This window comes from Aricia agestis, chromosome 18, assembly GCF_905147365.1.
Source record: "Aricia agestis chromosome 18, ilAriAges1.1, whole genome shotgun sequence".
Taxonomy (NCBI): domain Eukaryota; kingdom Metazoa; phylum Arthropoda; class Insecta; order Lepidoptera; family Lycaenidae; genus Aricia; species Aricia agestis.
Window position 1 is genome coordinate 13,972,047 of NC_056423.1, and position 26,683 is coordinate 13,998,729.

The 26,683-nt window shown below is 39.2% G+C and overlaps 1 protein-coding gene across 1 annotated transcript in view; it reads left to right on the plus strand.

Moving 5' to 3' along the window:
• Positions 1–26,683, plus strand: part of LOC121735967 (obscurin-like) — a 166,778-nt gene that overhangs the window by 138,990 nt on the left and 1,105 nt on the right. The window contains exons 6-16 of the mRNA XM_042126978.1: positions 1,314–1,459; positions 1,819–1,966; positions 2,346–2,476; positions 3,650–3,809; positions 4,276–4,437; positions 4,990–5,124; positions 15,432–15,593; positions 21,807–21,953; positions 22,359–22,458; positions 25,567–25,706; positions 26,240–26,334. Of these exons, the coding sequence (XP_041982912.1) occupies positions 1,314–1,459; positions 1,819–1,966; positions 2,346–2,476; positions 3,650–3,809; positions 4,276–4,437; positions 4,990–5,124; positions 15,432–15,593; positions 21,807–21,953; positions 22,359–22,458; positions 25,567–25,706; positions 26,240–26,334 (1,526 nt within the window). The remainder of the gene's footprint in view (positions 1–1,313; positions 1,460–1,818; positions 1,967–2,345; positions 2,477–3,649; positions 3,810–4,275; positions 4,438–4,989; positions 5,125–15,431; positions 15,594–21,806; positions 21,954–22,358; positions 22,459–25,566; positions 25,707–26,239; positions 26,335–26,683) is intronic.

Consider the following 26,683-nt stretch of genomic DNA (forward strand, 5'->3'; position numbering starts at 1 on the left):
TGTCATTTTTAACCCCCGAACAAAAAGAAGCGAGCGTTAGAAATTCAAAGAATAGGATATTAAATAACAAGCGAAAATACAGAAAGAAATAACAAACACATTACAATATTATATTGTGTAATGCCAAAACTTCTTTTAAAAAGTTCCTACCATCTTAATAATTTAAATTCTCATACATGTCATCACACTCTTGCAAAGAAATTATATTTAAAAGTCTGAAACCACCTTAACCATCCTTGCATAATATTTTAACTAGTATTTTCATATATACCGCGTTAAAACCAATTTCGCTCGACGATCATATCAACTGACGCCGCGCGCCGGGAGGAGGGCAGATTTCACTTTAATAGGGTTTTAAGAACTTCGTGGATGCTCTTTTTATTAACCCCTGATGGAAAAAGAGGGGTGAAAGAAGTTTAACGTTTCGGTCTGTCGGTTTATGTGATTTTGATCTAGTTTTTTTTTCATGATCGAGTGTTTTTGGGCTAACTTCATCATGGTCTCAAATAAACAAGAAGTGTGATAAACAAGAAATAAAAGGCAAAAGCCCTTTAATTTAATAAAGATATGAAAAAAAGGAATAAAATAAAAAGTACTGCTTGATACCCGCTACTCCTTTGCGCAGATATTTCTTTATCTCGTGGGAACCATACATTTTTTCCGAGTCTCAAAGTATCTCCATGCGAAATTTCATTAAAATCGATTCAGTGGTTTAAGCGTGAAGAGGTAACAAACAGATAGACAATCAGACGGACAGACACACTTAGCATTTTTATTATTAGTAAGTCACAAATCTTGCTGAAAATGTCGCTTATCAGCCCTCGACTTAACGTGAATCTCGAAAAAGTTTGAAAAGCGGCAAAACTTTTACTTACTTCATAGATTTTATCACTCTATAATCTCTATGTGTATTTGGGGACTTATATGGACCGCACCCAATACCGGAGTTACGCGTGTTCTTTGTTGTAAGTCCATATACGGCGGCTATCACTTACCATCGGGCGATCCGCCTGCTCGTTTCGTAGCATCCATACTTTGAATCTGTCTTTCTGTTTGTCTGTTAACTCTTCAGCTTAACTGATTTTGATATTTGGTAATATTTTGGGTCTTCAGAGATCAGAGACGAGTTATGACATAGGATAGTTTTAACTGCAGAAAAGCGATTTACGAATTTTGGCGCAACGGTATTGCAATTTTCAGGCGTATAGTAATACTGTTATTGCAATATATCTTTCTAATTGTCTTTTACCTCATGCCTTCATGATTAAGCCGCTTCAAAATTGATATAATATAACTTATATCCTCCCCCGCAGTGAAGCCCACGTCAGTCCAAATCGTGGAAAAGCCGGGCCAGCTGCCGGCGAACGTGGAGATCACGCTGGTATGCGTCGCCCACGGCAGCAGGCCGCCCGCCACCATCACCTGGTACCGGGAGAACAGACGATACACCAGGGGGAAGGTAAGGGCATGAAGAGGGAGAGGGGGAGAAAAAGAGTGTGAAAGATCGGACGAAAAAAAATAAAATTGCCGAGCTTGAAGAACTAAGCCTTGGCAGGCTTTGACCTATTGATAGTAGATTATCTACTCTCAATAGATATTTCGTCATATTATTTATTCGTTCTTGGACCTTAATATATTTCTGAATGTTTGTTATATATCCTCGGTACGCTCTCTAGAGCGGCTCTAGCCTAACCTCACGCTCTTGCCTTACTTCAGATTTGTGAGTACCGTTAGATTCATCTTGATAGTACTGAGTAAGTTGAAGTCAGACTTTCTTCAGAAGTTTATTAGCCTTGTTAACATCCCACCATCCTACAGCACAGCGAGTTCACCAACGACACGTCGTCAGTCAGCAAGCTGGTGATGCTGCCGCAGCCGGAGGACAGCGGCGCCATCATCCGCTGCCGAGCTGACAACCCCGTGCTGAGGGTGGCGCTGGAAGACTCCTTCAGGATGAGCGTTGTATGTAAGTACGAGATTTTGGAGAATTGCCTACAGGCAATTTTGCTACAGCAAATGCGGATAATAATGTAGAAATTTAAAAAAAATCGGGTTTATACGCTCTGTTTGCTAATACACCCCACGAATTCAGGTTTCTCATTAAAGAAAGTGAAAAATAATTCATCAAGTTGAGCATATTCCAAATATTTAGGTTTCTTTTTTTATTCTGCGCCTTTAGTCGCGATAAGCGTAGCGATTTTGTCGTACATATAACAAATATCGCCACACAGACATCAAGCCCGCTCACTCACAAAGTTTATGTTATAAAAGGTAAAGGCATCATGTACCAAATCATTCATTCAATCATTTATACACCCTTATGATTCTGGTCCTATGTTACCTAGACAAGCCGGTGCTGACGATGTCCCTGGGCAGCACGCTCAACCCCAACGACATCAAGGAGGGCGACGACGTGTACTTTGAGTGCAACATCCGCGCCAACCCCAAGGAACATCGCATCATGTGGTTCCACAACGTGAGTATCAGACCAAACAGCACGCTGCTGTCGTGCATCGCGCTATTGAAGTTTTCACAGCATGGCACATATAAATACCACAGCTAAAAACTGTGGCCGGCCTTACGAAGTGCACCATCTCACTGTTTAGGGCTCCCCTTTCTACATATCACGTTACAAGCCAGCAACAAGCCGGCTCTCCGGCTATCCTAGGGCCCTCCCAAGCGATAATGGTTTAGTATGCATTTAAAAGCATTAGAATGTGCAGGGCGCACCCTACTATTTTGGAAGCAATAATATGGGTCATACAAAAGAATCATTTTATGCTATATACTTACATTATATTTTTTAACAATCTTAATCTATATTGATAAGCAAGAATGTCTTTTCAGTTCATTGAAACCAGTACCTTGGTACACATATCACTATAATCCGAAGGTCATCCCTTCAGAGGGATCATTAATTACAATTTCCATATCAGTCCCCAATTTATAATACTTAGTAGCCATCTGGCTAATCTGCCGAAGGGTCCGTTCCGAAAGAATTGCGGAACAATTTAAAACACATAAAAGTCAGTTTAGATAATTATACCCATACCATGGCTCCCGAAACCGAGTTTCACCGGCCGAGGCCCGTAATTAATATTAATAAGAGTGCATCTTCAGGCAATTTGAGATGAAAAATTATAAAAGATCTAGCTTTAAATGGATCTAGCTGTTCTTTATGAGAAATATGGTTTATAATGAGGTGCTTTCAGATGTTAATGGGCATCATTATCATCACGCTAACGACGCGCCCTCTATTCATCTTTTCCTCATTATTAATAACAGTAATGTTCAAATCAATGTTTTAATTTTATCATTTCACGGAGTTTTAGGAATTGCTGAAGGGTAAAAGGGTAGGGTAAATGTGCTACAGTCCCTAGGGAAGACAGTTTCAGCAAGCCAACTTAAAACAGATTCTGATCTTTTTTGTTTAGTGTTCCATGCACGAATTAAATTTCTTAGCTTTTAGCCAATTTGCTGTCGCTTATAATTGACAAAATGTGATTTGACGTAACCATCCTCATATTTTCAAATACCAATTAACATAAGTATTTGTTACATATTATTTTCAATGGCGTTTATATCATCCATCCTACGCGCTACCCATATTCATCCCCAACCTATTTTTACCAACATTCCTCTCGTCCAGGACCAGCAAGTATCCCAGAACATGTCATCAGGCGTGTTCATCAGCACCAAGTCGCTGGTGCTGCAGCGCGTGGGGCGGCGCGATGGCGGACTGTACGCCTGCCGCGCCGCCAACGCGATCGGTGAAGCCACCAGCCAACCCGTCTTCTTGAGGGTGCAGTGTAAGTATGGATGTAGACTTTTATGGGCATACGATTTTTTCACAAGTTTCTGCCAAAAACATGTGAGAATACAGTTCATTCTGCCTTCATACATGACTACCAATGACATAAGCAATAATCCAGTATGGACAGGAGAGGCAACTGACTTGGGAATGGGATTTTAGTTTTTTCAGCAGTTCTTTCAGCTGCGCCTGCAAACTTATACTACTTTGAATCTGTTAAAAATAGAAAATCCATCAGCAGAATTAGTGTTTGTGTCAAAAGTCGGATCCTAAAAATTCCTTGCAGCTTTCATCTGTTTTTCGAAGACTTCTATTTAAACTGATTAAATAGAATTCTTTGCTGTTTTTGCTAACAGAGCAATTATCTCTTTGTGATGTTTGTGATCGTGGTTGATGGTGATCTTCGGTCTTTCTTACACTCTCTTCCTCTCCTCTCTCCCGCTAACATCTCTATCACTCCCCAGACGCCCCGGTATGCGCGCAGCCGTCGCCGCAGGTGGTGGGCGCGCGGCTGGACGAGGCGCTGCGGGTGCGGTGCGCGGTGTCCGCCGACCCCGCCGATGTCACCTTCGTGTGGCAGTTCAACAACAGCGGCGAGAGCTTTCAGGTCTCACCGGCCAGATACGGTCAGTTGATGATGATGATGTACTGTTTATGTGCAGATAATGATTGAGTTAAGCCATCAAGCCCCAAGCGGCCACATGTGACCGCGAAACAATTGATTATCTATTGTGTCTCGTTTCCCACGATCAACTCATAGATGGGAATATAACATTTCCAGAAAATCTAAATATTTTGAGTTGTTTGAGTCCCTTTTTAGATTATCTTACTAGCGGTCGGAGAGCGTTAATGTCGCGAACACGCCGCGGATGCGCACTGAAGACGTTGCAGACACGTGGCGGTTACGAACGTCATCGTATGTTTGCAGCGAGATTACAGAGCATAGAAAGCTGCTGTCCCGTTGCGCGTTCGCGAAGTATTCGCGGCGTATCCGCGGCAAGTTCGTTGCACGTCTGCGACGGATTTGGTGCGTGCCTTCCCACCTGCAGCTATTCGCCAACCGCTAGCGTGATTAATATCCTAACGCTCTTTTTAGGCCCTAAAAAGAGCCAGCAATACTCACAACATTTGGGTATTTGACCGTCACGCAGCTTATTTCAATGTTTATATCCCTGCAGTATCAGCGGGCGGGACCACGTCGGAGCTGCGTTACCGCGCCGCCAGCGAGCGCGACTACGGCGCGCTGCTGTGTCGCGCCACCAACGTCGTCGGCGCGCAGGACCGCCCGTGCGTGCTGCAGGTCGTGCCCGCAGGTGAGAGAGAGAGAGAAATTTGGTTGGAGAGATAGTGGGGGGGAAAGATCAATCAAGCATGCCCATTATCCAATTATCCAAGATATCTGATCAAATTCGTTTGCACTTTTATTTCTCTGTTTATTGTTTTATCCCCAACGAAACGGTGTTTTATGTTTCACGTGTCTGTCTGTCTGTCTGTGTGTTCGTGGCATCGCAGCATCCAAATTACTTAGCCGATTTTTTGCCAAATTAAGATAATATCAGACCCAAACTTTTTGCGTTTGAAAGCTGACATTATCGAGAGTGTTCTTAGCCATAATTCATCATCATCAGCTCGCTCATTGCTGGAAAACATCGGGCTTAATGAGTCTTTCAAACGAGTCTTCAACGGCACATTACAGATTGGTCTAAGATGTTTCCGAAACACCACTCAATTGTTCCGAAACACCACACAAAAAAAAATTCAGTAATGGGCATTGTCCAAAAAAAATCACATGTACTTTTTATATTTTTTTTCGTTAAAATAGGGTATTTTAAGAATATAAATTAAATAATTTTGAAATTCATTGGCTAGTTTTTCGCTTTCGCTACGTTTCGCTCTGACGTCATCATCGGCCGCCAATTGACCTCTGCATATGTTTTAAATTTCCTTTCAATCTTATTTATAATGGCTGGTTCGTCAAATGCAAGTTCTCATTATGTGAAAGCTGATACGAGAAGCTTACCAAAAGTTCGAAACGTAATGTTGGTCGAATTTATTGCTAATTTAACGCCATTGAAGGTCAAACAAAGGTTAAACGTATTTGTTCAAAAATATAAGTAACTAATGGGTATTTTTTTCGTTTATATACAGAAAAACGATCACTGACCTTATTCCTCGAAATGTTTTTGTAATGAGCAAAATTAAAAAAAAATGGACAATCCCCATTGTTGCTGAAAGTTGGCAAATGGTGGCAAAGGTTTCCGCGTAAACCGACAATGGCGGGCGAACACCGAGTTATTGGAAATTGACCGTTAATTGGGACCAAACACCAAATTGAGCGAAACACTACGCAGAATAGGGGAAATTCTACATTTATAATATATCGTGTGTTGTTAATTAAATTAATAACTGTTTAATATAGTAACATCACGAATATTATATCTTTACTGTAAAAGTTGTATACAGGATGTCACAAAACTAAAGCGAACTAAACTTCAGTCTTCAGCGCTGATATTTTCACAGTAAACTCTATACAGGAGACTCACAGACCTTAAAGTACTGTATATTAACACTTCGTTTTGTAACAATCTGTATAATATGTTGTCGTTGTCTGGTACCTGTAACTCTAATCACTCGCCTGCACTTACATTTATATCAAAATGGGTTGAAAACGGATTAGTAAAACGTTTACATAGCGAAAGTCAACCCAAAATATTACTATTTAAGTCAGGGGTTCCCAATCTATTTCAGGCTGCGGCGCAGTTGCACGTCACAATATTTTGTCATGCCCTATTCTACCTGGTTATCTATACTAATATTATAATTGGGAAGAGTTTGTTTGTTTGTTTGTTTGTTTGTTTATTTGTTTGAACGCGCTAATCTCAGGAACTACTAGTCCGATTTGAAAAATTCTTTCAGTTTTAGATAGCCCATTGATCGAGGAAGGTTATAAGCTATGTTTTATCACGCTAAGACTAATAGGAGCGAAGAAATAGATGAAAATGTGGAAAAAACGGGGGAAATTATATGGAATTGCATATTATTTTATGAACTTCTGGAGCAATTTTTATGTTATTTGGCAAACATGAAGAATAGACCACGTGAAGGGACATAGGCTATTTTTTGCTGCAAAATGTACGGTTGCGTGAAATTCCTAAATTATTTAATAAAATCGTAGGAAAGTCAATTCTGTATATTGAATATTATGTACAATAAATAATACTTGGGATGTGATCTACTATGCTAACGCGAACCAAGTCGCGGGAAACAGCTAGTTAGAAAAATATAAATAAACACCTTTAATGATTATAGTAACATTATGCAGGTAAATAATTTGTTTTTTTTTTATATTTGTGGTTTCGGATAATGATGGAGGATAATGAAAACCGGCGTGAAACAGCGCTTGCGCTGTGTTTCGCCGAGTGAGTGAGTTTACCGGAGGCCCAATCCCCTACCCTATTCCCTTCCCTACCCTCCCCTATTCCCTTCCCGTCCCTTCCCATCCCTGCCCTAGGTTATTAGGGGAAATAGGTTAATAGGGGACTATTAACCTATTTCGCTCTAAAATGGCCGGCAATGCACCTGCATCTTTTCTGATGCTGCGAGTGTCTATGGGCGACGGAAGTTGCTTTTCATCAGGTGACCCATTTGCTCGTTTGCCCCCTTTTTCATAAAAAAAAGGATTGACTCACGGCACCCCTCTAGCCTTTCACGGCGCACCAGGGCGCAGCGGCGCACTGCACAGTTTGGGAACCCCTGCTTTAAGTAATATGGAGCGTTTACTTAGCGTAAATATAAGCGGAGTAAACGTATTAACGTAAAGTTAACGTAAACGACAAAGCCGCTAAGTACATAAGAAATTAAACTTCGCCAAGATTTCTAATTAAAATCCGATGAAGCAGTAATATTATTGCTCCCCCCTCCCCCCTCACGCCGCGTGCGACGTATTGCCTCACTAGAGCCGCCTCATTAGGTATTAATTAATCACACACAGTGGCATAACGGCAGCGCGATTACCGCGTACAGCGAAGCCCGCGAAATTCAAATCATTGAAGCGAGTTATTGCAATCGGTTCTAGAAATATTTCTAGGTAGTATTTCCTGGGATACCTAGATGTATTCGAATGCCTGGATGTAATCGAACGACTATAAGTTGTGTACAGTAATATGAATTCTTAATTTTATTAGTCTCGCTAAAGGTAAGACTCGCAGACTTACAATTTAAAGTTGGCCGACTATCGTAAAAACCACAGAAATAGATCAAGATAGAAGCGCCTTACGCTCGTGTTTATACAAATTGGAGCGGCATTGCGCTTCTATCTTGATCTATTTCTGTGGTTTGTACGATAGTCGGCCAACTTTAAATTGTAAGTCTGCGGTGACACTAAGACTGGAGAATGGCTGAACCGATTTGGCTAATTTTAGTCTTGAAACATTCGTGAAAGTCCAGGGAAAGTATTATGAGAGAAGTGATGCGAAATCAACCCGGTCATCTAGCATTATTGTAAATGCGAAAATATTAATGTCACTTTCAAAGTTTCAAACAGTTAAAGGTTTTTGATGTGTTTGGTTGGATGAGAATTAAACTAGCAATTTCCAAAGTTATTATAGAAATCAAATATTACTTTTTAACAATAAAATGGTTTTTAGTCATATTATAAAGATCATTTTCTAAGACCTTAAACTTTTAACTGGACTTTAGAATTCTCAAAAGTTTGCCGACGTCTTTTTAAAACGACATTGACATCTAAAAGAGATTGAGGTTATACTGTGAGTATATTAACCTCAACGTTCTTTCAAATTGTGTATAAGTTATACACAACCATTTCTGCATAATCAGTTCAGCGGTTTGGACGTGAGGAGGTAACAGAAGGACAGACAGACGGTCGACGGACAGACAGGCAAGCTTTCGCATTTATAATATTAGTAGGTATGGATGGATTCAACTTAGAACATACACATAATCATAAAACACTATCAAATATCAATGAAAACAATTAATTAAATATAACGACCATTCCGAAGATTTATTTACAAAGTAAGTATATAAAAAGTTCACGAAAGTCTTAATATTGAGTGGAAATTCCAGCGAGGTCGTTTGTCCATAGCCGCCGTCACCGGGACGTCACCTAAAAAATCCATATACCACAAAATATATATAATAGTTGTACCAACAGAATTCCCACTAGCGAAACACGTTTAAAGAAATAACGAATGAGTCGTTTACGCTACGATACTATAAAGTTCAAATTCCGACCGCGCACACAAGTAAGTAAATATAATTGTAGGCACCTAGCACAGGTGCCTACAATTATATTTACCTACTTGTGCGCTCTCTTTCCATCGCATAACTCGTACCTTTTCTGACGAAATCACAGAATATATATTAGTGCTAATACTAAGCGAAAGTGTGTCTGTCTGTCTGTCGGTTACCTCTTCACGTCCAAACTGCTGTACCGATTTTGCTGAAATTTGGCATGGAGATACTTTGAGTCCCGGGAAAGGACATAGGATACTTTTTATCCCGGAAAAGTTGTACGGCCCCGCGCGATAAGCGAGTTTTGGCGCAACGGAGTTACGGGCGTCATCTAGTTTCAAATAAAATGCCACGTTATAATATAATTTCAACCGACTTTTATATAATTTCAAATTTTATAATTTCTACCGATATTAGTCTAGCGACCCATGCCGCCGCTGCTTTGTAGTGACGCAAAATTAAACCTATAGCCTATATATATTGTTTGTTATAAAGTGGCATTTTATTATATTTATCATCATATGATGATACTTAAGGGTGTGTAGGTACATGTGAATCTCATAATAGTTGACTGTGAAAGTATGAGCGCTGAAAGAGAATTTTTAAGGGCAGCCTCAGCGTCACGAGTTTTTCCATACAAAAGTTTTAAATAATTACTTTTACGGTAAACTCATACATTCTCTAAAGTATTATCACTTGGTTGTGTCACACGTTGTATTTAAGCCTAGGTCATAATGTAATGTACACGCTACGGTCTACCGGAGAGGACACTGCAGGTATGCCTGCGCAGGTGCCACTCGAAAGAATTGAGTTTCGATTTCGCGCCGGTCGCCTGCGCAGGTCCAAAAACTGCACAGGTCTATTCCCACAGACATTCCGGTCTATCTGCGCAGGCGTACCTGCACAGGTGGACCTCTCCGATAGAGCATGTAAGGCAGCCATTAAGTGGAATTTAATTTGATTTTTTGTCGGCAACGTCAGCGATGGACCAACGCCCTGAGAGGGCATCGCCGTAAAAACTTGAATTACTTTCCCCGGCAAACGCCAGGAAATTAGGTTGTAAAACTGAAGAGACTATTGACAGCTCGGAAAATTATGGATGCAGTGCTGGCCGCGATTTCGCGCCAAAGAAATTCCAAGCGAAAACCTACACTTTTCCAGGATAAACAAAGGGAAGCCTCACTGGTTTATTGAAAAGAAAAAGAAATGATTAACAAATAAAGAAGAACGAAAAATGTAATGGCTAAGAGCACTCTCGATTGAGTCGCATAGATCTCACATTCCAACAAAAAACTAGATCAAAATCGGTCCACCCGTTTGGATGTTATGATGCCGCGGACAGATAGTCACAGAGACAAACAGACAGACAAATAAACAGACACGTCAAACTTATAACACCCCTTTTCGTCGGGGGTTAAATATTTACCTCTATTGCCGCAGTGGCGTAAAAAAACTAACGAATTTCTCTGTGATATTACAGACTAGGTCTCATAATATAAACCTTCCCTGGACTTTCACAAATATTTAAATACCAAAATTAGCCAAATCGGTTCAGCCATTCTCGAGTTTTAATGAGAGTAAGAAAATAAAAAATTAATTAATATCACCTACACCTAGATTTGGTAGATCACCGAAATGAAATGTTTTAAAACGCCTCCGTTGTTCCTTACGCGTCATTTTGCCCCCCTCCTGTATGAAGTTCGCGCGAGATAAGCGATACACAACTTTATATTTACGGTCTGTCTGAACTTGCTCCGTATCAAGTTTTAAATTTAGAATTTCCGGCTTATTTTGTTTATGGAGGGGCAAGACATTTGATGTTTCCCTGATGGTACGGTTTCTCAGAGTTTGCCTTATTATGATCGGTTTAGTGACTTACACCACTCTTTACTCATTCCTCCTATTGATGAAAGAGTAGCTGACGCCGGACGCGGCAATTGTTTCGCTATAATATGCATTGTACTGGAAGCATGATAATTTTAACCAACTAAAAACCGCATCATAAGTCTTAAGTTCATAACCCGTTACTTAGATTCAATCATCTAGAAACATACAGGGATAGAGAGCGACTTTGTTTTTAACTTTGCCGTGAAATGGTGCTTTATGACAGCAAATCAAAATGTTGTGTAATTGTAACACTTGTAGCATCTCTCGACACTTGGCGAGTTGTGTCCCTATGAGTCCCACCGGGGTTGTTCATGGTTTACCAGTTGAATTATATTATATCAATAATATCAACATAATACACGTTGTATACATATATTGTTATAGAGGTCAGGATAAAATAAGTGTACTTAATTAGTGCTTAAACATTGATAATAATAGATAATTGAGTAGATAACAATCATGAATTCTCTAAACTAAAGAAAACAAAAAGGTAACACAAGAGTACCTACAGTTTCGGATTAAATGTCAATCAGTTTACCAGTTACCAGCTTAATGGGATTTTTAGAAGTATCAACCAATTTTAGAAACGACTTAAGTACTTTTTAGAAATTTTAGAAACGACTTATAAGTACTTTTTAGAAATTTTAGAAACGACTTAAGTACTTATATTTTTTTAGCTTTAAGTATAATAAAGATTGAATATTTTTGGTCCTTCGATCTAATTCAATCATGAAGAGTGCCCTTGATATAAGTAATTTATTAGTAAGCTGCAACAAATCTGTCATGTCACTTCTAAATGGGGATTGTCCATTTTTTTTTAATTTTGCTCATTACAAAAACATTTCGAGGAATAAGGTCAGTGATCGTTTTTCAGTATATAAAAGAAAAAAATACCCATTAGTTACTTATATTTTCGAACAAATATGTTTAACCTTAGTTTGACCTTCAATGGCGTTAAATAAGCAATAAATTCGACCAACATTACGTTTCGAACTTTTGGTAAGCTTCTCGTATCAGCTTTCACATAATGAGAACTTGCATTTGACGAACCAGCCATTATAAATAAGATTGAAAGGAAATTTAAAACATACTGCAGAGGTCAATTGACCGCCAATGATGACGTCAGAGCGAAACTTTAAAAATTTATTGAGAAAAAACTAGCCAATGAATTTTAAAATTATTTAATTTATATTCTTAAAATACCCTATTTTAACGAAAAAAAATATAAAAAGTACATGTGATTTTTTTTTGGACAATGCCCATTCTAATACGCACAAGGCAAGTCCTCGTATATTAGCTGAGTAAATATTTTTACAAGTAAGCGTTAACTCGCTTACTTGTAAAAATATTACTACTTAACTGAAGTGAGCCCGAACAGACATGTATAAAGTTTTTAATGAGTCGTCTCACTCGTCTGTGACCGCACGCCGCACCGCTGTAATCGCGGGCTCTAGCCTCTAACGAGCAACAACATCTAATTAAAATATCTCAAAACTCTAACAAGCGTATCGCGTACCTTACGCCTTACGGATTTTATAGCTAAACCTTCAATAATTTGTTTTTTGCCTTTCGGGGTAAAAGGGGCAAAGAATAGTTCTTTGTCGTTATGAAAACTTTTTGACGGCCCGAGGCCTCCGTCTGAAAAAACTAGAAATTCTAATATTGAAAAATTTTACACGCTTCGGCACAGGTTTTTAAAATTCTCCAGCTAAAACCCCGGCACGCCCGTGACAATTCTCCAGATATTTCGCGCGGGAACCTCATCTTTCACATCTCGCGATATCTAACACACTGGAAATTCTAATCGCAAAATTTATATTCAAAGACCGAGGCAAAAAACGTCTATTGCGCCTCAAAAAATGTACAGCACGTGCAAAAAGGTACGAGTGAAAAATTTAAGCGTTCATTAACTTCTTTGAGCGGGCATTTTCGAAATTCCCGCGTTTGTAGCGAGCGCCATCTTTCATTAGGTTTTTTTGTTTCGCGCGCGACCGGCCGCCATTTTCGAAGTTTAAATTTCAAATTAAATCGTTGTTTTCGAACGCGACGGACGCGGCCGCGCAATTTTTAGCAAATTTCAATTTAAAGTTTACGATTGCCAGTTTGAGTTAATTGTTTGTGCCATGTTACATGAGTTTCTGCCGCCATGTTACAGGATGGCTGTACTACAGAGTACAGACTACTGCTAGCTCGCTTGCAAACGATTTCGCTTTATTCACTTTGCGTCGTTATCGAGTGAACATTTTTCACAGTTAGCCTAAACGGATTTACATTCAATTTAGTTCGGCTGACAGTTTGTAACTGAAACCAATTTGGATGTATCTACATTAATTTAGCAAATAGTTTCATAGTGAATCCATGTTGGATATATTTTTAATTAATTGGTAACGAGCTGACCGAATCGCCTGATAGCGAGCTCTCGGATACTTTGGTGTTAAAAATGCTAAGTGCTATACAGTGTGTAACAAAAATAAGTTATAATACTTTAGGGTGTGTACGTGTTCCTTAATATAGAGAGTTCACTGTGAAAATAGCAACGCTGAAAGACAATTTTTTTTTAACTTTTGTATGGGCAAGGGCCGGAGCGTCACGAGTTTCCTCATACAAAAGTGAAAAAAAAATTGATCTTTCAGCGCTGCTACTTTCACAGTGAACTCTCTATATTAAGGAACACGTACACACCCTAAAATATCATCACTTATTTTTGTTACATCCTGTATAATAGCACTGAGTACACGATGCTGTGTGTCACTACTTTTTTTTAACGTACTGGCCTATTAGTTTTATAGTGCCAGAGTGTGTGCGCAGTACACAAGAGCACTCTATTTAAGTCTATTTTCCTTTACTCTCATACCGAAGACCGACACGTCCGTGTTTTTACATGCCCATCCAACGCATCATCGGATCATCGTACTTGGCCTAGGCCTGCATTATCCTAACCAAACTTGAAAGTGACGCGTTTGCAACGCGGGAATCGAACCCACGACCCACGCTCTAAACCACTTCACCATCTGGCGTTACTTACGACTAGACTTTATCATCGTCTGCATAAAGATTAAATCCATACTAATATTATAAATGCGAAAGTATCTCTGTCTGTCTGTCTGTCTCGCTTTCACGCCAAAACTACTGAACCGATTGCAATGAAATTTTGTACACAGTTATTCTAGAGTCTGAGAAAGGACATAGGCTACATTTTGATGTGGGAAAATATCATATTTCATGAAAATATCGATGAAAATGAATTCGCATTGCGCGTGGCCAGCGCTCATCCCGGGGGTCCTGGGTTCGAGTCCCGCAGGCGGAACAAAAAGTTTTCAATGTTCCTGGGTCTTGGATGTGTAGGTATTAAAATAAAATTTCAAAAATCTTAAACATATTTTATGTATAATATTATAAAAAATCCAGAAATATATCGATGCAATGAACATTTTAATTCTAATACGATTCAACAGATGGCGTTTTATTTTTTACTTCATTGTAACATAGAACTAATCATACTTTTTAGTTTGATTAGTAAAGCGCGATGTCAACAAAATTGGTGTCAAAAGCTTTTATAAAAAAACCCTGGTACCCCTTAAATCAATACAGCTGTGCAGTGTGCACACAATAAGTTTTTTTTTTTTATTATATTAAACTTTATATTTTATTCCAAATTTTAAAGCTTATTTAGCCCTCCAATTACACAACTTTACCCATAAACTATTTATCATTGATAGGTTTAAGGTTACGTCACTGCACAGATAAAGTACTGAGTTATTTAATACCGTAGAATAGATATAACAATCGAAAAAAATCGAAACTTAAATGTAAGATGATACCATCACCTCTTATAGAAAGACTTTTGAGCAAGCGTCAGAGCGATGTAGAAGACGCACGACGCCATCTATTATGAATTTTTGGATTTTGGAATTTGAACAAATTTACGCATTTTCACCCCCTGACAACCCTTTTTTCCAGTAAAAAAGTAGCCTATGTCCTTTCTCAGGCTTTAGACTATCTGTATACAACATTTCATTACAATCGGTTCGGTAGTTTTGGCGTTTGGCGTGAAAGCGAGATTTATAATATTAGTATAGATTATGTGCACACTGCACAGCTGTTTTTGGGTATTTTGATTAATTAAGGGCCGCTCTACACCGGAATGTCAGCGGCGAGGCGAGCACTTTCAGCCCTGCCAATCCGGTGTAGCGTGGCCCTAAGAGGGTTACCAGGGTTTTAAAAAGTTTTTAAATTTGACACAAATTTTGTTGACACCGCGCGCTATAAACTAAAGTCCACGCGGACGAAGTCGCGGACAACAGCTAGTAATATCAATAATTCCCACACCAGTTTCTGTGACGGTGGCCGGTTTCATTGAAACCAGGCCAGTTACGCAGGAGTAATTTCATAGTGCCCAAGTGTATGCGCAGTACACAAGAGCACTCTCTGTTAGACTTTTTATCATAAAGATGAGACATTACATGACCCCCTTTCCTAGCCCGACCGTCACCCCCTCGCAACTGCACGGCGCGGCTGGCGGCGTCGCTGGCGGCGTCGCTGGCGGTGCGATGCGAGGCGGGCTACGACGGCGGACTGGAACAGCACTTCACGCTCGAGACGGACGACGGCGTCCTGCTGGGAAATACTACTGCTGGACCTGGTGAGTTTAGATGTGAATGAGGGTTGTTGAAATTCTATTTGCCACCAGGTGATGTAGTGGGTCTATCGTGGCAAATAGACATATCGTCGTGATTCGTGACACATGACAGCTATATCGTGATATATGACAGCGGTTTGACACGATAGATCCAAGGCAATCACGGCACTTGGTGACAAAAAGAATTTCAACAACCCTCATTGTGATGTGTGACTATAACTATAGGTCTACCAGAATCTGATGGCAATTTTTGACAGCAGATTTTCAAAAAATATCCTTGATCATTGGATAAATTTTTATATTTGCATGTTTAACACACAGTATCAGCCGCTACAAGGAGAAAAAAAGGATCAATATGTTTTATTACAAATACCCCGGTATTGCTGGAGTCAATTTATTTTCTCACTTTTTGCCATCAGATTCTGGTAGGCCTATAAGTACTTAATTTATAATCAATACATTTTGATCGGCGATCCTACAAAGAAGCGATAAATCGTCTCAACTACCGGCTCAGCTCAAGTTAGTAGAACTTGGGATGGTGGGCATATGAAGAATCGTGGGTATAAAGTTAGTTAACATGCTCTTAGAATAGAATAATATTTATTGCATGAAATGTTGTTTATAAAGGTGTAACAATATTAATATGGTTTATCAGGATCCAACATTCTGCCAATTGTCAGTGGCGTGCAAAATTACAATATTGCATAGACATATTATTATTACAAAAGTCAAAAATAAGATATTGAATATTAACATTAAGTATAAGTTCTCACTAACATTAGATATTTAAGTCATATAGTCTTGGCTACATGCCCTTTTTTTTTTTTTTTTTTTTTTTTTTTTTTAACGATGGGAAATGCGTTACGCATCCCCAGCGGCCCGGGGGAATGGTCGCCGGGGTATGTGGGACTCCCCAGGTGCTGCGGTAAGGAGGAGCACCCGGGGTTACCCACTAAAACCCACCGGTGCCTCCTTACTCCGCTACGCTGCTGGGCCACCGGACCCGCCTACGAGGGCGATATCTGCGGCAGCCCAGTTAGCGGCGTCTACTTAAGCAGACTCCTCCGCAGCAAGCTATTAAGCTCTGCTGAGCCTCCCGGGAGCAGCCCGAGGCACCGGGCGCTCTTCTGTCGGGCAGAGCTCGTGCAATGGGCAACGGATTCCCCAATCCGCCGCCCTAGCCCTGATTACGGCGGGAGCTGGCGCTCATGAATGGCGCGTCTGCGCCCTCCGCGCCGTCTTCGAACGGGATCCGCGGCCACGTCCGCTTCTCTTTCTCGTTCGGCAGCCTCTTTCTGCGAGATGACGGCCTCGCAGAAGTTGGCTATTGCGTCAAATCCTTCGCTCGACCGAACCATAGCCGTCACTATGGCCGGGAGGCTTAGGTCAATTCCGGTGGTAGCGCAGAGCACCGCTCGTTGTTCTGCCCATGCTGGGCAGTCCTCGAGCGTGTGCTGCGCTGTGTCATCTCCGTGATCGCAGTGGTGGCACTGCGTCGTCGGTTCTCTCCTAGCCATACAGTGCAGGTAATGGCCAAAGCACCCGTGCCCGGTCAACATCTGCACCATACGGAAGGTGAGGACGCCTTTGCAGTGCGTTACCCACGTCCGCAGGTGCGGGCGAAACGCTGCCACGACTGCGCGTCCAGCCGTTGGTGTTGCCATCCGGTCCTCCCAGGCACGCATTATAATTATGCGCGCCTGACGCCTCCACCGAGCGGTCAGTTCAGGGGATACTCGGTCCCCCCTCTCCTTGACCTCCGCCGTGCGATAATAGATTTCACTCAGAACACGCGCCTCCAGATCCCAAGGCGGGGTTCTGGCGAGGATTACCGCTGCTTCGTAGGATATTGTGCGATATCCACGTATGATCCGCAGCGCCATCAGTCGCTGAGGACTTCTCAGTAACGCCCTACTCTGGGTGTTAAGGTGGTCCGCCCAGACGGGAGCTCCATACAGGGCCATGGACTGAAGGACCCCCGTATAGAGCCGCCGACAAGTTGACCCAGGACCCCTTAAGTTGGGCAGGAGGCGTCCAAGGGCCGCGGCCGTCTTCTTCAATCGGGGCACCAATCGGCGGAAGTGAGCGGTGAAGGACCACCTAGAGTCCAACACCAGACCCAGGTACTTCAACTCCGCGCCAATAGGGACCTGTACATCTCCAATAGGAAGGAACAAGTTGGCAGGAGGGCGCCTCCTAGGGCCATGAAAGAAGATGGCCTCCGTTTTGTGCAGCGCAACTCGGACCCCTAACGCTTCTATGCGCGCCACCACCAGTGCCGCTCCGACTCTAGCAAGACGTATGGCTTCTTCATACGTCTCTCCTTGAGCCAGCATGAAAGTGTCGTCGGCGTAGCAGACGAGCCTGAGCCCTCGGAGAAGTGCCGCACGCAGAAGGCGATCAAACCCGATGTTCCACAGGAGAGGGCCAAGAACGGACCCCTGTGGAACACCGCACTCCGTCACGATCCGGATTACGACGCCGTCTCTGCCTACACACACTATCACACGACCTCTAAGGTACCCTCTGATGATCTTCCGGATGTACCATGGCACATTGTGATAGCGGAGGCCCTCTTCGATTGATTGGAAGGGCAGTGTGTTAAAAGCATTGGCGATGTCAAAGGACACTGCCAACACCACTCCGCCACATGCCCTGGGCCTCTATCATTAACTTTGTCAAAACCTGAGCTAATCCGCGCAGGTATGTAAACAGTTGTAAAGTGAGTGGTTCTGTTTCGGTATCATGTCCACTTTTACTTCTGAATGGTTTTAACCTGTAATATTTGTCTCTGAACTGGATTAAGAAATGTCAAACACGAACGTCAAATTTGACTCACGGAATTGTTTTTTTTTTTAGGAATTGAAATGGCTTAGCCATAATGACTAACGGAAAAATTGTAAATCAAGATGAAAATATAGTTTAAAAAAAGATTGATATTTTTATTATAAAATATACTATTTTCTAATATATAACGTGGTCAATGTAGGAATAGTTACTTTTGCACCGATTTATTGTATTTAAAGGTAATTATTATAAATGTGTAAATGGTTTTATTTATATTTTTTTGGTATTTTATAAGCCCTTTATGAAAACACTGAGAAAATAACACTCCTTCATGTTTATATTATAACAAGCATGGCGATCTAGAGGAGAAAGAATTCTCTGACATTGGCAACTAACTGAGTCGGCAATTAAAAAAAAGAAGAAGAAGGAGACAAAAAAAAAGATAATTAGATATTGTTATTAAGTTTATAGAGATTATGTTTTAAGCAAGAAATTTATTAGTATAAGTTTATTATATCCTATACCTATTTGATACCTACGCTAAATAATCTACCATAAAAAAGTCTTAGAAATGCATCAAACTTGTGGATTACAATTACATGCATTACAACAGAGTTGATGTCATGAGTTGAACATAGTTTGTTGAACTTGAACTCATTCTTGAACACCTACGTTTTTTTGAGCTTTCAAATAGGTATTATTGTAACATAAACAGGCAATTTATAAGTTTAATAATCCCCTTTTCGTGCCTTGTAAGGCATTTTACATTATTAGTACTGTGTACGCTGAACCAAATATTTTTCAGGATAAAGGATGATTGCTAACACTGAGATACTATAAGTACTACATTTTATAATAGAGAATTGCAAGTGTAATGATGACGAAGTCCTAGGAAGATAATATATATTCACTCAAAAGCTTTAATTAAAAGAAATTTAATAAATACTCGTTTTTAAATGTTTTTTCATTTATTTTCTCACTTAAATATACCTACCTTAGATACATATTCATACACAGCTTTCATCAATAGGTACTATATTTGTCTTACACCTTATTATCAACCTAGTATCAGATAGGCAAGTGTTAAATCTCTTTTATATTATACTTATAAAAATATTTATACAGCGGAAATCTTAAACAAGGTCTTGTCACTTAAAATCAAAGAAGATGAATCAAATATCCCTTGTGTAAATATTAATTTATTATTATTAAAGGAGTTCAAATACAAACTTTTGATGAAAGATAAAAACAATATTATAATTTCAGACTTTTATTTGGCAAACCAATAACAATTATTAGAAACTGCATTGCAAGTTGCAACTATGGGAAATTGCCTGGGATATCTCAGACAGAGAGCGGTCAAGGGTTTTGTGTTCTTTGTGTTGTATTATGTTGTAGAATGCCTCCCGTGTGAGTATCTCTATATACTCACACAGGAGGAGTTCTGAATGTGTCAGAATTGCTCCTCAGTCACACACTGACTGCTCCAACGCAAATGCTTCAACGCATGACCACTCTGTCTGATAGGTCCCTAAAACGACCACATCTTTTTAAAAATACATGAGGACTTTAGTAAGTCCTCATGTATTTTAAATTTTAATGTAATAATATAAAACTAATATTATTATTATTGAGGTACAAAAGTATTTTTGGTAATAATAATATAAGTTCCAATGAAAATATTATGTTTTATGAACAATAAGTATGTTTGTTATGCAATTTTTGTTATGTCTTTTTGGAAAAAGTACTATAAGTAATGTAGGATTATATTTTTGAGTTTTAGTGACTATTCCCATTGTATATTATATCATATTGTAGTCAAGAGAAGTTATAAATGAAAAAGTGCATATGAGAATTTAGCTAATTTGGATTTTATATATTTTACATTTCTAGTAGTTTAGGTGTATGTGTGTGTGTCAATATTTATTCGTGAATATACATGAATCTAGTTTCAAAGGTTGTGTTCTCAAAATTCTTGTTATTGAGAAAGTAATACCTTTGAATTTACCTCTTTGGTGCAGCGTTTATCATGCATGGTTTACAAGGAAATAGTTTGTGAAATAACACAAAGACCTACTGCAATCAAAAGATTGTACGAAATGCTCCTAAGATAGGTTCCTAAGAAGTACATAGTAAGTCCTCATGTATTTTAAATTTTAATTTAATATAAAACTAATACTTATTATTATTATTGAGGTAAGTACAAAAGTATTTTTGGTAATACATAATAATATATGTTCCTATGATAATATTATGTTTTATGAACAATAAGTTCCATATGTTTGTTATGCAATTCTTATTAAGTAAGTCTTTTTTGGAAAAGTACTATAATGTAGGTTTTTGTTTTTGAGTAAAATTTAGTGATTTACACTATTCCCATCATATAATACCATATTGTAGTCAAGAGAAGAAGTTATAAATGAAAAAGTGCTCATATGAGAATTTAGCTAATGGGGATTCTATGATATTATCAATTATTTAACTTTTCTAGTAGTTTAGGTGTGTCAATGTTTATCCGGAGCATGTTATACATACATCTAAAGTTTAAAAGGTTGTGTTCTGAAAATTCTTGTTAAAAGTAAGTACTTAATATTGAATTTACCTCTTTGGTGCAGTGTTTATCATGCATATACCAAAATACTTCAGGTTTACAAGGAAATAGTTTGTGAAATAACACAAAAACCTACAATGCAACTATAAGATTGTACCTGTAGGTTTTTGGTGAAAATTCATACTTGTTTTACAGTAATTATACACAACACTTGTGTTCCTATTACTTACCTTGTATGTGTTTCTTGTGTACTAAATCAATGCAGTCTTAGCTCATCGCACAAATGCAAACCTTATTGTTGACTAGACATATAAGTATATTGTATTATTATACTACACCTCACTTATGTTATTATTCTGAAACCTCACTAACACTAAATGGATTACTAAGGTCTCTACGTCTTTACTTATGTATCACTTCGTGATTAACTTGAGAATACTTAATCGTTTTCCAAAAATTTGGACACTTCGAATGTTTAGTTTTTTGGTTTTAATAACGAATTATTTTCACTAAAATATATGCTATAGACTAAAATATAACTTATTAAGTAACTAACCAACTAAATAGCAATATAATTTAAGACTAAAAAGTATGTAATATTAATAAATAAAATTACTAAAATGTAAACTATTTAGTAAAAGCTACTCGTTGGTTGGTGTTTATTGAATTGCTGTATTTGACGTAAAAGCAAGCGAGCTTATGTCAGAAGTGTTGTCATGATACGAAATTATTACTCAGTTAACAATGGAGAAGTGAGTTTTATGTCACGTGACCACTGACTGGCTGGAAAATAGAGGTCATGGTACCAAAATGCGAGCCAGTCAGTATTCTGGCTGGCTTTAAGAGCTCATGATAGAGGCCCTGGTGTCATCTCCCAGATCACGTCGTCTGGTTCAACGTGTCGTACCCCGAGCTGGCTGGTGGTGGTGGTGTGCGGCTGGCGGTGACGGCGCGCAACACCAAGGGCGGCTCCGAGCCCGTCCTGCTGAGGGACGTGGGCCTGAAGGACGCTGCCAAACATATCGGTAAGGGACTTTTCCCATGAATATGATGATCAAAATCTTTACTTAATTGGTCATCATCTTCATGGCTACCGCATGATGTTAATCCGTACGAATGTTATAAATGCGAAAGTGTGTCAGTCTGTCCGTTTGTTGAGGTAAAACCTCCCAAACCGCTGAACCGATTTTGCTGATATTTATTATAATAGATATACTTTGAGTCCCGAGAAAGGACATAGGATACATTTTATTCCGTAAAAATATATGGTTCCCGCGCAATAAACGAATCAACAAAACTAAGTGATAGTATTTTAGGGTGTGTATGTGTCCCTTGTATAGTTTATTTAATTTTGTATGGGCAAATGACTTTGGGGCATTTCTCTTTACACCTCTAAGCACTTGTCTGTATGTGTGTGTTGCCTGTGACAGAGGACACGCGGCTCGGGCGGTTCCCAGCGCCGGCGGCCATCGCGGTTCTGGCGGCGTTGCTGACGGCGGTCGCTGCCATCACTGCCGTGGTGCTGAGACGGTAAGCACTTACCATCCATAGGCTTCACACACTAGGTGCACCTGACTAAGGGGCAGTCTGCAACGTGAAGAGTATATGCCATTAGATGCATATAACTCAACATCAAGCACATACATGATACAACAGTCTGATAACTAAGACGGGGATTCTTATGCCCACTTCACCAACCATTCAGTCTCCCCTAGCAGCCATCAAGTGCAGCTATTCGACTGTTTATATGTCACCTAAAACTACAAGGTCTAAGAACAGGTGACACATAGGTTTAGTTAAAAAGTGCCTATTTGTCTTAAGATATAGGTACATGACCCTAAAATACCTCTAGAGGACACTTTAGTGTCTAAACACACTATGCCGAATTTCCGCGGCGGAAGCTTGATTCCGCCTAGAATGTATTTTAAATGATGAGTGAGAAATCCCGTCGCGTTATAACTTATATATTGTATGCGTTTGACATTGGTGACGTAATCATGCGGAATTTCCGCCGCGGAACTTCGGCATGGTGTGTTTAGACACAGCGTCTGGTGTAAACATCGACATCCATTAATCTTTTAAAATAATAAATTAGTAGACATAGATTAGCTCGAGCTACTGCGCCTGCTTTAAGGCCCTATACTATGCAAATTCATGTTTTTATTTTCGATAAATCTTTGACCAGAAGTAATTATAAGCATTCAAACATTTTTTGTAGGTTTGTTACGTTCTTTATTAAGGTAGACAATAGACATTGTCTTAAAATTTTGATTTATATCCATTTTACCACTGAAAAAGTGTGTTAAAAAATAATACTTTCAAATTTTAATTTCTTCTAGCATTCAGCGAAAACAAATACAGGAAAAAATATTTTTATGCCAAAATGTTTAAATTATGAATTCGAAGGCAGCCATTGTCTTCGTTTTTGATAAATAATAACAATAAATGATAAATCATTGAGATCACAAATTCGGACGAATTGTTGATATTCAAAAGCAAATATTCCCTACCATTCCCCCCCATTGATTCGTTTCGGAATATTTGCCAGTGCTTTTTCGTATATATATCTCTATGTTTTGATATAATTACAATACGTCACACTTGTCTAACTAGTGGAATACCAGTACAATACAGCGCCGTAATTTTGACGTCATGAGTACTATTCAGTAGACTGGGTTTTTTTTTCGGAACCTAGTCAACATTTTTGGTATACAAATATTATAATATTGTTTTGTTTCTTAGAACAATATTGCGACGTGATCTACTATGCTGACGTGGGCGAAGTCGCGGGTACCAGCTAGTAAAATATATAACCACTGAAAAAATTATTAAAATCGATTCAGCAGTTTTGACTTATATTCATTATTACTACTCGTGCCCCGCATTGGTCGGTACCGTCGCAAAAGCTACGTCCCGCAATTTTTTAACCTGTAATATCTTCGAAAATATTCATTTAAATCATAATATGCTGTAAAGGGCCATATAGATCTACATTAAATCAACAATGTATATAAGTTATTTAATCGGATAAGGATTAATGCTGTATTTATTAAAATTGCTTCGAATATTAGCCATTATTTGTCGTAAAAAGTAAATAACAAAAAAATGTTATTGTGGGATATCCATAAGAGATAGACATAATATACTTTCGCAGAGTTTTCTGTAGACCTTTTCAATGTGTACAATACTTGATACATTATTTTGATAAATCTCGTAGGGTTCAGCCTGCGTTTACAATGTAAGCGGGAAAACAATGTAATTATCTACGACATCACATTAGAAACCCCAAAAAAACAGTATTTCTCCACTATTTAATGAATGTCATTATACTTATAAACCTTCCTCTTGAATCACTCTATCTATTAAAGAAAACCGCACCAAAATCCGTTGCGTAGTTTTAAAGATTAAACGGATCAAAGGGACATGAGGGAAAAAAGCTACTGTGGTTTATAATGTGTATATTAGATATTATAGAAGTTCACTGTGAAAATAGCAGCATAATATACGTCTTATGCATTTCCATGCATAAGACATACTTATATTATGCAATGAACTATATTAAATGGGTATTACTTTATTTTGTTATAAATTGTATTATTATAAGGAAATACTTTTTTTATGTTCGTGAGTACAAAACAAACATCATATTTAAATAATACATAATTTTATTATAATACAAAATTCATTAAAGATTTCGTTTATTAAGTGGTGAACATGACCTCTCTATTAATCATTACTCGGTATGTCGAGTTTACCACTTGATCACATTATTTCTGAAAATATTAAAATCGACGACGGCTTGATAAGTAAATACGTACCTTTCGAGCGCCATCTATTGAGCTCGTTTGTCGCAAATTTTAAAATGTCAGTTGCCTATAATCCCGCCTTAAATAATTTACATAATCCATTTACCGCCTGAAAAAAATATTTAAAAGTCCAAAAAAGTGTTCAAATTCCACCGATAAAACCAAACGTGGCGTAATGAATTTAATAACTCGATAAAAGAATGCGACAAAACAATTTAACAACATTCCCGACGCTCCCAAAACGGATTTCAGGAATCCGCCCATCGATTGAAATAATATTTTCACGAGCGTTATAAAAGTGTCGCGTAATCGGCTCCCGAGTTCCGTCCATTAAAATTTCACCCCGCGGGGACCAGCCATATAAAAATGGCGGGCAGCCGGAGATTAATAGGCTGTAACCGTGGCAGCACACAAAATCCGGATGGTTGTTGGCTAATATGATGGTTATAACTTGTAGCATTGCATTGTTTGTCTGATTGCATCAAAAGATTAGTTCATTACACTTGCTTTTGAGCATGGTCGAAGTTGTTGTAATAAAATGTTATTCGTACACAAAGGCAGTATTTTCTTGGCATCATTCATCAGTGTCCTTACTGCGGTAAGAAATAAACAACCTACATTATGTTATACTTATGGCATCGAAACAATGCATCTATTGGAAGATTAGGAACAATTCGATGGCAAACAAATTGTAGAAACTTAGTAATTTTGTCTTTTAAGGAAGTTTAGATCACAAAATTGACACTCGCTGTGGCGAAAGACAAGAGTCGCACTTTCTTCTTTCTTTATTCTTCTTCTATTATATCTTTAGACTTGTTTTCCCTCCACGCAGGCGTCACGAGGCCAGGTCGAGCAGCAAGCGGCCGTCGCAGAGCGTGGTGCAGGTGGACGCGCACGGCCGCCGCTTCCTCATCGCCTACCCCGCGCCAGACAAGCAGGAGACCAAGCCTGACATACTCAACCCCAAGAATGGTAAGTGCTGATGCAGCATCAGAACTGCTCGAGAGTCCTAAGGCTGGTAAGTGATGGTACAGCGTTAGAACTGCTAAGGGCTGAGACCAAGTCTGAAATGCTCAATCCTAAGAATGGTGAGTGCCGGAATTGCTGGATTGTCACGACATTTGAGTAAACTGTGTGCGACATTTGAGTGCTGACATGACGTTAGGACTGCTCGAGAGTCGAGACGAAGCCCGACATGCACATTGGCAAGAATGGTTATATGCTGACGCATACAAAAGAAGCAGTTACTTACTCTTACGCCGATTCCTATCGCCGGATACCGAATCGGTTGTTACTTACTTATTTATAGACGCAGAATTAGGATTGCTCAAGAGTTCAGAATATTATGACCATCTCTATCTGTTTACCCAGATTGACGCAAGACGCAAGTAATTGTGGCCACCACCATTAACATTTTTTTTGTCCAGTCACTCACCATACTTGTTACCGATCTTCGTTGTACGTAAAGCATCTTCTTACTAGTTCTTTATCGTTCTGTAACACAGAGGGTGACCCGCCCCGCGTGGTGCTGGAGTCGAGCGACAACAAGACCTACGTCATCCGGGAGCCGCGCCCCACACACACACCCGATGAGGATATGGTAAGATAACACTTATTATTCGTGATAGGAAAGAAATCATCACAATAAAAAGTTATATTATGTTAATTATCAAGACTCTTCATTTCAATAAAAAATAATTTAAGTACTAAAATTAATACAAAAAAAAAATGACCAAATTGGCGGCCTTCTACTGGCCAGAAGCAGTTTCTTTACCGCGATCGAAGACCGCGACACAGAATAGAATATAATAGTACAAGACTAGTAACTGCGACGAGCAGGCGTAGCATGGTCATCATAGAAACGGTTTCTTTCTACGGAAGAATAGACAGTGACAGTTAGACAATGGAAATCCGCCATTTTGTCGATAAAATCTGTCAGTATGTCGATT